Source organism: Alosa sapidissima, chromosome 12, assembly GCF_018492685.1.
Source record: "Alosa sapidissima isolate fAloSap1 chromosome 12, fAloSap1.pri, whole genome shotgun sequence".
NCBI lineage: Eukaryota > Metazoa > Chordata > Actinopteri > Clupeiformes > Clupeidae > Alosa > Alosa sapidissima.
The window spans coordinates 32,186,863-32,197,968 of NC_055968.1; the positions used below are offsets into that span (position 1 = coordinate 32,186,863).

The window sequence follows — 11,106 nt, forward strand, 5'->3', positions numbered from 1 at the left end:
CGCGGCAAGAATTGATATGTGAGTGACAGATTTTAATCCTTTGTGTTGACGGTATCCAGATCAAACATATTTGATGTTATCTTGACCGGTCTGTTGTATGGTCACCATGGTTCCAATTATGGCATTAAACAGTCAACAGCTCAATCATTATGTCTGTATGCATAACTAACTCCTAATTGGACCAGACTCCATCTGTAGGTTTAGTCTACTCAGGCCTGTTCCCAGCTTAAGGCGGAAAGTTGTCATGTATGTACAGAAATGTCTGTGTGTAAGGCAAAGCTACAGCTCTGTGGACACAAACATTATGAAAGGAATCCATTCTCTCAGGTCTGTTTATTAAAGGTGATGTAATTAGCACGGTTCATTTGGGTAAATTTATTAAATGCAATAAAATTTACCAGGTCGTGAAGTCTTTAAGGCAGAGAGTCATTTACATTGATGTACATATTTTTTTCTAGCAGGCCTATAAACTGTTTAACAGTCCAACTGAGAGGGGCACTCTCTCCAGCTACAATGAGTCAGGGGTCACTTCAACTTCTGCCTACAAGATGTCCAAAGATAAAAACAAACTAGGGAAATTATTAAGAACTCACAAAATAAAATTCCGGTTTATTGTCGTACAACAAACTTCACACATACATCAAACAGGCCACAATAGACAGCAATTTTAACAGACAGTAAAGAAAAGAAACGTCTTTTCTCCAGCCTGGCCATCCCATACAAACCAACTGCTTATGGTACAAACTAAAGTACACACACAACATTACTGGAATGCTTTGAATTGACCTTTTTTGATTTTGTACAAGTTTCTGTTGAGATAACATGACATGGTCAAACCACAAGTAAAGTCTATTTCATAGAGAAGCTTCAACTTCAAAGCACCGTTTGGTCACCAGAGATCACGGTCAAAAATGGCTGACCTCCTAACAATATGTACAAAAATATAAAATGTAAATAAAAATACAAACGAATTCTCCTTTTAAAGTATTTTGTAAGAAGGTAGAGCTTTGAAGTCTTGGTTGGTTCTAAAAAGTCTGCGTCTGGTGGGTGAGTCTGAGTGGACGGTGAACTCTAATAGACGACCTTGCGTTGACCCCTGCGCGGTCCTGAGGGGAGGGGGCTGCAGCCAGGCGGCTCCTAAGCATCAGTCTTCTGTTTCTTAGTTCCCACATCATCCTGCAGACACACACACACACACACACACACACACAGTTACGAAATGTCCCCTTAGAAATCCCCACATCAACTCATCTAAACTTCCAGATTAAAGGGTAACTATGACAGGCTATTACCTCATCATCATCATCGTCCTCAGCCGCCCGCTTTCCTGTTGCCCCCTCGACTTCATCATCCTCGTCGTCCTCATCACCTAGCAGAGGGAGGGAGGGAGGGAGGGAAGGTCACACAGGTGCAGTGAGCTCATGTGGCAGCCAGAGGGAGCTCTAGCACAAGAGCTGTCCCTGAGGCCTAATCATTTTAATTTGACCCAAAACCATCCAGCAGTCCAGCCTACCCTCTCCGTCATCTTCCTCATCCTCGTCCTCCCCCACATCATCCTCTTCATCGTCTACTTCATTTTCAGCGTCCCCATTCTCCTCGTCCACCTGTGGAAGGAAGAAATAGCCATGTTCAAGGGAGATGAAAATAAACTTCACAGGTTTTAACAGCTTTGTATGAACATTTGAAACTCATCACGTACAGCGTTTCCGTTGGCAGGCTTGTCCTTCCCATTCTCAGCCTCTTCAACCTGTTTCTTCTCCTTCAGGTCCTGAAATGGGAGAAAACAAATTCCATCTCACACATGTGACAGCATGCACTCAACTGAAAGGAACCAATGGACCCACTCTTGCTCCATCATAAACTTTGAACAGCATGCTTGCGTTTTAACATTTGAAACGAGACACTTTGGTCCACTGAACTCAATTGGCTCTTGGTTCGTGGTTTCCCATCCCCCGCCATCTTTTAAATGACTTACTGGAGTGTTGTAATCTGATACGCTGATGGCATTGAGCGGAATGAGCAGTGTAGTTCAGTAAATAAAGAACATCGCCGTTTCCAGGGCAAGACACACCCGCTAAAAAACTACAACTCCAATGCTACATCAACAGCTTATTCTAAAGCAGCCAATAAGAGCGTACAAACGTGCCGTCAGAATGAGGCTGCCTACATGAACTCGAGCGAGGGGAGACAATAGCGGCTGGAGGGCAATGCATTGGATTAATTTGCCAGCATTAAAATCTGCTGGAGGTAATCAGTAAAGTTGATTTTAATTACTTTTAGTATGGTTTTAGTCTGTCTCACAGAAACTAAATTTGGTCTGGACTAACATTTGGCCTGCACTAAATTAATTCACATTTCAGTATCTAATTCGTAATTAATAAAACTGGAGTTATTATTTCCTATAAAAAAGGTAATATTTCTTAGCCCATATTTCATTCGGATGGCTTCCGATGTGGCAAATCGCTTAGATTAATTAGTTTAGGTAATCCTTAGCTTTTAAGCCGGTTACCGGCTACCTCACGCCAACGCCTCCTTACACCATCATCAGCGCTCTCGAGCCCTGTTTTCCGTGGGTACGGTCTGGCAACAAAGATTGTTGGCGGATTGCAAAAGTGAAATTACAGCAGACTCCGTTTTATTCGTTAGGCTACGAAAAACCGTTTGGCATGTCCAACCTTTGATTACACTGCCCCTTAGCTTTCAGCGGCATCTCTTGGGCCATAGAGGAGAGCTAGATGAGGTTCCACGCGCAGACGACTGACAGAGGAGACGAGCCAGGTGTTCCACTGAGCCTCGAGATGAAACCGGATGAATAGAAAGCGGACGGCCCCAGACGGGTCGAAACGCTGTTCTTGGTGAGAGCGGCGCTTTCTCATACGAGTGGAATGGGGGCAGAGGTTAACTCGGGGCACTGGTGTTGGCTACGCCAGAAAACGGTTCGGCACAACATCCAACTTTCCGCTCGCGCTCATATACAGCTCCGGTCAGTTCCCCGTACCCGCGACCATAACTTCAGTCTGCAGAACACCAACCACTTCCTCAGTCTGCTTAATGCAGCCTGAACAGTCCACACGAAACGAAAATGCGTGATTTCCCAGAGCAAAGGCTCCTGCAATCTTCAACTATAACCGCGGGGACCCACGCGTAATTTTAAATCCAGAGCACCGAGATACTTCGTGTCTCCGGCACGAGTCCTGCCGCCTCCCACTCTGCAGAATTGCAACCGAGTCCGATACGCGCTAGAGACAGAAGACGGGACCCCGATCCGTGTTGCGTATCATTTACAGATGCGATCGAAGTTCACAATGCAAATAGCTCAGGCAATTTACCGAGAAGTTGCTGTTCGCTTTCAGTCTGAGAACCCGGGTGCCGTTAGAACCTGTGAGGGCTCGAGGCGTGAAGCATGAATGTCGGCTGCGATGCCTGTCCACATAAACAGCGGTCACCTCGCGCCTCGCTCGCACAATAACCTACAGACAGTTCCGAGGACACACGGCGAAACTCTAGCAACTCTTTATGTTCAAACAAATCCCATGCTGTCCGCAAGAAATGAAAACTGTTTTGGAACCGACAATTTACTCATTTAAAACTTGTAGTTTGGACCGCTGGTGCACCGCCACTGGAGATATTGGAAAACTGCTGCGCTCACTGAATCAGCTTACTGGCTCAATGAATAATGACGGAAACGCACAAGTAATTCTTCAGCATCACTCTAAACTAAACTGTGACTACATGGTGTTGTGCTGATTAGTCTACAGCTACAAATCGCTGCTCAAAGAGGAACCGACGAGCTTGTACAAACAAAGAACCCGCGCAGACTGTTCCATTTCGGACAATAAAGACTTCAGATGCGAAAAGCTGTTGGGTCGGGAATAACTTTTGAGCGATTTCATATTTCAAGTACTCCATCCACAGTGCGCCAAAAGAGCGTCAGTCGTATTCAGTTTGAAGGAGGAAATGAATTCTTACTGATGGACTTGTCCCTCTATCAGTCCAGTGCCTAAACACTACTTCCAAAGCCAGAATGTTTATTCCCGGAGTAGGTAACTCGCCAGTCTAACGTGAAATATTTTCAGCAATCTGTTTAAATGGGTCTCCATCACATATAGCCTACCTTTGCAGAAATCTCTGAACTGGTGTCAACTTCAGTGTCTGCCATTTTTCTTTTAAGGTTTCAACTGTTATGCGATAACACGAAAAAAAATATCCAGAACAGAACAGTTCCACTTAAAAGGCGAGAAGAAAAAGAAAGAGATTCGCAGCGCCAGTGGCAAATTCAAGCGGCGGCGAAGCCATTTAATATAGAAAGAGGGCGGAAACCTAACACGGCCAATGTGATATGATTGGCCAACAATACAACAAATCTGTTTTTCTGATTGGGCAGGATGGAACAATGGACAGCATTTCTACAGCACAGAGGCCCCGCCTCCAGCCCGATCTTTGAGTCATTTGTGTGACGAGTAGCTGCGCGTTCCGAGGTATCTCGAGCCTGCCTCGCTGTGCCGATTTAATGGCACCCCCTCCCTCCCTCCCTCCTCCTGCTCTCTCTCGCTCTCTGTTTCTCTTTCTGCCTCTCTCTTTCTCGCCCTCCCTCTTCTCTTTTCTATCTCCCACGCGCGCAAGCACGCAGTGGTGCGCGCGCGGGCTCTCGCAGTCTCCCTCTCTCTCTCACACACACACACACACACAAACTCTCTCTCTCTCACTCTCTCTCTCTCTCTCACACACACACGCACGCACGCACGCGCACACACACACGTAGAGAGAGCGAGAAGGAGAGACCTAACTATCCTACATCAAACAACTGGATTTAGTAAACTCATGAGATCTATTTTAGAGTGCTATGTATGTCGCAGCGTCAGCCACTGAAACGGTTTCTGTTTGACCAACAAAATAAAGTCTGCTGTATTAGGCTACAAATATTTTGGTCAACTAAATAAAAACACTTAGCGTACATGTAAGCAGACATGAAAACAAAACCCAGTATTGTATTTTAACAGTAAAAATGAACTTGACATATGGATTCGTATTAACCTGTGTTATTACAATGATCTTATCACTGATTGGTCAGATGTGTGATGCCAAGTTTGAAGTTGGTTGACTTTGGTCTGGCAATTCGTAACAAGGAGATGTCCGCTGCACACATTCACAGCGACTTTCATGCCATTAAAGGGGGGGGGGGCTCTTTCTGCTCCAGGAAAGAGTGTTTCCACTTTGGCCATACGATTCATAAGATGGTAGCCTATAGATTGTTACAATGCGGCATAAACGGTATTCGAAATTTGAAGGTTCATCAACAATAGAGTGACAGATATCTACCCCTCCCCTCTCTTCTCGAGTCTCGCGTTTGCGCTTGTTTTTCTCTCCCCTCCTCCTCTGGAAAACAAGCTGCTTGCGAGACACTTCCACACCCCTGATTGTCAGGTATATTCGACTCAAATTCGACTAGAGAGTTGAAACGTATCTAACAGTGTGTCAACTGTTTGTAGTTTATTCAGAATGCATTGAAATAAGACAATCAACGAATCCAGCGACCCGATGAACTAACGCCACAACAAAGATGGACGTCATACGTGACCAAAGATAGAATATCTCATCAGCAAGAAATGAATGGCCAAGAGATATGTCAGGTCATCCAGAATATCTGATTAAAGTATATAATCGTAAATAGAATTCCTCGAATGTCACTTTAATGTACAATAGTCCAAGAAACAACGCTTCTTACCTCACCAATATGGACAAACACAATGCCGTGTGTCGTCGTGTCGGTGAACAGCGCTCCAGTTTTCTTGTGGACCAATAACTGTTTTGAGACCAGTATTACCCACCCTCTTTCGCAATCTTGTTCGTTACGCGCGAAGCAGAAACTGGCCTGGGAACTGCTACTCTGCACCTATTTCTGTTTTATGACTGAATCTATAGAAGCCTTTCCTGATTGGCCGGTGAAATGGAGCGAACGCAAACTTGACGCTTTGCGATCGGTGATTTGACAACTGCACTGCCGATCAAGGGCAGACTACCGCCAGTGCTGCTGCTGCACAAAAACCCGGAATGGCGCTTAGATTCGGATTGATTCAGTCTACCTGCGAAATCTGTGAATATGTTATGTGTAGTCTCTTAGAGTTCGCGAAAGATAGACTTATTAACTTGTGGTTTACACGAACTGTTTTATGTTATCAGATTCTAACACAACAGGCACAACAGGACGGTGATGAACTGAGAGCAGACTCATAATGGACATCATACACACACCACCACCACACACTACACACATGCATGCATATCACACACATGCACACACCACCACACACACACACACACTGAAGTAATTCCTAGATGACTTAAATGTATATTCATATGGACTAATGAAGGGAAACTGTGTTCCCTTTGAGCAAAGACACCAGAATGAGATGAATACAGAGGCCATGAGTGCAGACTGTCCAGGCCTCTGGAACTGCTGATAGCATCAGTACTGCGTGTGCGGGAAAGCTAAGTGTGTAAGATAAATGGATCTGTGTTTGTGTGTCTGTGTGTGTGTGTGTAAGAGAGAGATAGGTTGCTTCCTATAGGGGCTTAGCATGGTTGAGCATGTAGTGACCTGCAGTGCAACCCAAAATACACTACAGAAACACAAATGCCCCCCCACACACACACACTCACACACACACACACATGCTTGAACGGGAAAGGTGTGTGAGCAGCATTATTTTTCCATTCTTCAGACATCAGCGACTGGATGGTGATCTCCTGTGCTGAAGCCCCAGCCTTCCTACAAGGGGATGTGCATGGAACCCTTTAGACTGGCGTGTTTTCCGAGACGCAGCTATGGAATTCCAACACTAGGAATTCTAATCCTACTGCTCAGAGATCCCACAGTTCCTTCTTACAGTTTGTTTTATTGTTCATTGTTTATTTCTATTCATGCACTCATTTAATTATTACATTTTTACTTGTTCGTTTTATGTTGTCTTATTTTTGTTACATTTGTAAAGTGTATTGAGACTATGGTCATACTGCACTATAAACAATAAACTGATTAAAATTGAGTTGATTCATTTTATTTTTATTTTCATACATGATCTCATTGCCTCATTTCAAATCACAGGGGTGTTGAGTAGGAGAAAGCACATTGAAACCTGAAAGACAGAGCTGGAAAATAAAATGATACAGGCTTGATGGAATCTTTCATTCAAGTTGAGTCGAACGGATTCTTGATCGTCAATGCATTTAAAGTAAAATCTGATTAATCTCAACCCCAATCTCTGGCATTTCAAACAGGTTGACTCTTGTGGAATTCTTGTGAAGTTCAGTTCTAATTGTGTTCTCATTGTGTGGTAGCGTAGTGGTGAAAGAGTTGTGGGTTCAATTCCTGGCTTCCACCGTTGTGCCCTTGAGCAAGGCACTTAATCCCGAGTTGCTCCGGGAACAGTGGCCCTTGTAATATAAATAACATAATTAAATATAAGTGGCTTTGGATATAAGCGTCTGCTAAATGAATACATGTAAATGTGTCCACAGGTCTCTCCCATATGTCTGAACTATGACTATAATTCACCCACGCAATTTAACATAGTTATTATCATTAAATACTGTTTGCATTTATTACTTTTTTGACTTTGAAATTAGTTCCAGTATTGATCAGGAAATGTTGATGGGTTGAATGAAATAAACCCAAATGGTGTGGCAGACTCAAAAGCAGAATAAAGTTAACCATTTTGGATTGGAAACGGCCACGCCAGCCCACATCTAGATTAGGCCTTTGGCACGGGCCCAATGCACCTCGAAGCCAGTAAAATGACACACACGGTTCGTGTTGATGTTTGTGGTTATATTACAACTATGACCCAAATGTCACACATTCTTTAGAATATGAATTAGGCTTTGATAAGGACAAGTCAGTTATATTTTTTATTTTTTATTCTGAAGCAGGTCAGGCTGGTTTGGGTGAGCTTACCAGAGCGCTTGTTTGGGTGGGTCAAATCCAAAAAGTTACAAAGCCGTCATCTAGGTTATAAATAACTTGCAGACTTGTGCCAAATTGTGTGCAAGAGGCGAGGTTATGCATTAGGTATGTGGGATTTTCACTCTCTCTTTCTTCCTTTCTGTCTCTCACACACACACACACACACACACACACACCAGCATACCACTCTGTTGCAGTTTCCTGCAGCCAGTTTTGATAGTGCAAGTTTTGAATTGATTGGATTGGCCCAGGAGCACTAAAAACTGCTCTTATTTAAGCATCGTTGTTGCGCTATTGTGTTGTCATAGAGATGGCCCTGCCATGAGAGCCTAGGAGAGGAAGAGGAGAAGAAAATATCACAGTGATATTGGCTCCTGCCAACAGCAAGGCAAGGCAAGTTTATTTATAAAGCACACCTCATATACACATGGGCAAGTCAATGTGCTTTACGTAAACAAAAGCAAAGAGTAATAGCACATAAAAGCATAAAATGGCAATAGTTTACAAATGTTTAAAATAGAGTAATTAACAGACATAAAAGACAACATAGAATAATTAAAATGCAGAGTGCAAAACAGCAAGGCTGGCAAACATGGTTTTGTCTGGTGGAGGAGTGCCGAAGGCTTTCCGGCACAGTCCGTATCAAGGATGTTTAGTGCTATAGAGGTGAAAACAGCAGTGCAGATTTCCACAGCTGCAGAGCGAGCATCCTGCACTGAAAAAACTGTGTATCTAACCAAGTGTTATTCATTTAAGATCCAAGTTGGTATTACAGACTTACCTGGCGCTTTCTCTGTAAGATCTTTTTTACTTAAATTACAATTACGGAATTCCGAAACAGTTGGGACGCTTTGTAAAATGTGAATGAAAAAATAATGATTTACAAATCATATTTAAACTCTATATTTAAATGAGAATATTTCAAAGAGAACATATCAACTGTTGAAGGAGAGAAATGTTTTTTTTCTCCAAAAAACAACATAATTCAAGCAACATGTGTCAAAAAAGTTGGGACAGGGGCATTTTTACCACTGTGTTGCTTTACCTCACCTCCTCACCTCACCTCCTCACCACTGTGTTGCTTTACCTCACCTCCTCACCTCACCTCCTCACCACTGTGCTGCTTCACCTCCTCACCTCACCACTGTGTTGCTTCACCTCCTCACCTCACCTCACCTCCTCACCACTGTGTTGCTTCACCTCCTCACCTCACCTCACCTCCTCACCTCACCTCCTCACCACTGTGTTGCTTTACCTCACCTCCTCACCTCACCTCCTCACCACTGTGCTGCTTCACCTCCTCACCTCACCACTGTGTTGCTTCACCTCACCTCCTCACCTCACCTCCTCACCACTGTGCTGCTTCACCTCCTCACCTCACCACTGTGTTGCTTCACCTCCTCACCTCACCTCACCTCCTCACCACTGTGTTGCTTCACCTCCTCACCTCACCTCACCTCCTCACCTCACCTCCTCACCACTGTGTTGCTTTACCTCACCTCCTCACCTCACCTCCTCACCACTGTGCTGCTTCACATCCTCACCTCACCTCCTCACCACTGTGTTGCTTCACCTCCTCACCTCACCTCACCTCCTCACCACTGTGTTGCTTCACCTCCTCACCTCACCTCACCTCCTCACCTCACCTCCTCACCACTGTGCTGCTTCACATCCTCACCTCACCTCCTCACCACTGTGTTGCTTCACCTCCTCACCTCACCTCACCTCCTCACCTCACCTCCTCACCACTGTGCTGCTTCACATCCTCACCTCACCTCCTCACCACTGTGTTGCTTCACCTCCTCACCTCACCTCACCTCCTCACCACTGTGTTGCTTCACCTCACCTCCTCACCACTGTGCTGCTTCACCTCCTCACCTCCTCACCACTGTGTTGCTTCACCTCACCTCCTCACCACTGTGTTGCTTCACCTTCTCTCCTCACCTCCTCACCTCACTTCCTCACCTCACCTCCTCACCTCACCTCCTCACCACTGTGCTGCTTCACATCCTCACCTCACCTCCTCACCACTGTGTTGCTTCACCTCCTCACCTCACCTCACCTCCTCACCTCACCTCCTCACCTCACCTCACCTCCTCACCACTGTGCTGCTTCACCTCCTCACCTCACCACTGTGTTGCTTCACCTCCTCACCTCACCTCACCTCCTCACCACTGTGTTGCTTCACCTCACCTCCTCACCACTGTGTTGCTTCACCTTCTCTCCTCACCTCCTCACCTCACTTCCTCACCTCACCTCCTCACCTCACCTCCTCACCACTGTGTTGCTTCACCTCCCCTCCTCACCTCCTTCTGTAAGTGTTTAGGAGCTGCGGAGACCAGCTGCTAGAGTTTTGAGAAAGAAATGTGGTCCCATTCCTGCCCGATATAGGATTTCAGCTGCTCGACAGACTTTTTAGTCATGTTTTTCATTCCACGATGCACTCAAATAGATAGGTCTGAACTGCAGCACCTGGACTCTTCATCTATTCAGAAATACTGTTTAAATGTGTGCAGAATTCGTTTTGGCACTGTTTTCCTGAACCATTCAAGGTCTTACCTGAAAAGACATTGTCTGGATGACAGTATATGTTGCTCAAAACCTGTGTAGGCCTACAACATTCAGAATTGATTGTGCCTTGCCAGATGTGCAAAATGCCCATGCCATAGACACTAATGCACCTCCACACCATCATGGAGGCTGGGTTTTGAACTGAGCACTATATCAAGTTGGATACATTTAATAGTTGAATAGTCAGGACCCTTTTCCACTTTACCTCAGAACTCAGGCTCAGATAAGATGCCAACATTTCTACAAGGGGAACTTTCTAGCTTTGGTGAATGGAGCATTAAACTGTCCTTATAGACAATGGTTATCAGAAGTTTTCCTGAGCCCATAAAATGATTTGTTTTACAGAAAAAGGTCTGGTTTTAATGCAGTGGCATCTGAAGACCTGTCCCTTTTTTTTAAAGGTTTCTTTGGATTCTCTGAATAATTGTAATGATATTACAGTATGTCCTGTAGATAATGAAATCCTCACATCCTTCTTAATTCCATGATAAAAAACATTATTCTTATATTGTTTCATCATTTGCCCACACAGGTTTACACAGAGTAATGAATACCTCCACATCTTTACTTCT

General features: G+C 44.6%; 1 protein-coding gene across 1 annotated transcript; it reads right to left on the reverse strand.

The window, feature by feature from the left end:
- Window positions 1-589: 589 nt before the first annotated feature.
- Window positions 590-4,280, reverse strand: ptmaa (prothymosin alpha a). Its single transcript, XM_042057327.1, has 5 exons — window positions 4,115-4,280; window positions 1,700-1,768; window positions 1,514-1,604; window positions 1,293-1,369; window positions 590-1,176 (listed from the first exon to the last, which is right to left on the reverse strand). The coding sequence occupies exons 1-5, from the start codon at window positions 4,157-4,159 to the stop codon at window positions 1,138-1,140; spliced, it is 321 nt and encodes a 106-aa protein (XP_041913261.1). The 5' UTR covers window positions 4,160-4,280; the 3' UTR covers window positions 590-1,137.
- Window positions 4,281-11,106: the final 6,826 nt, after the last annotated feature.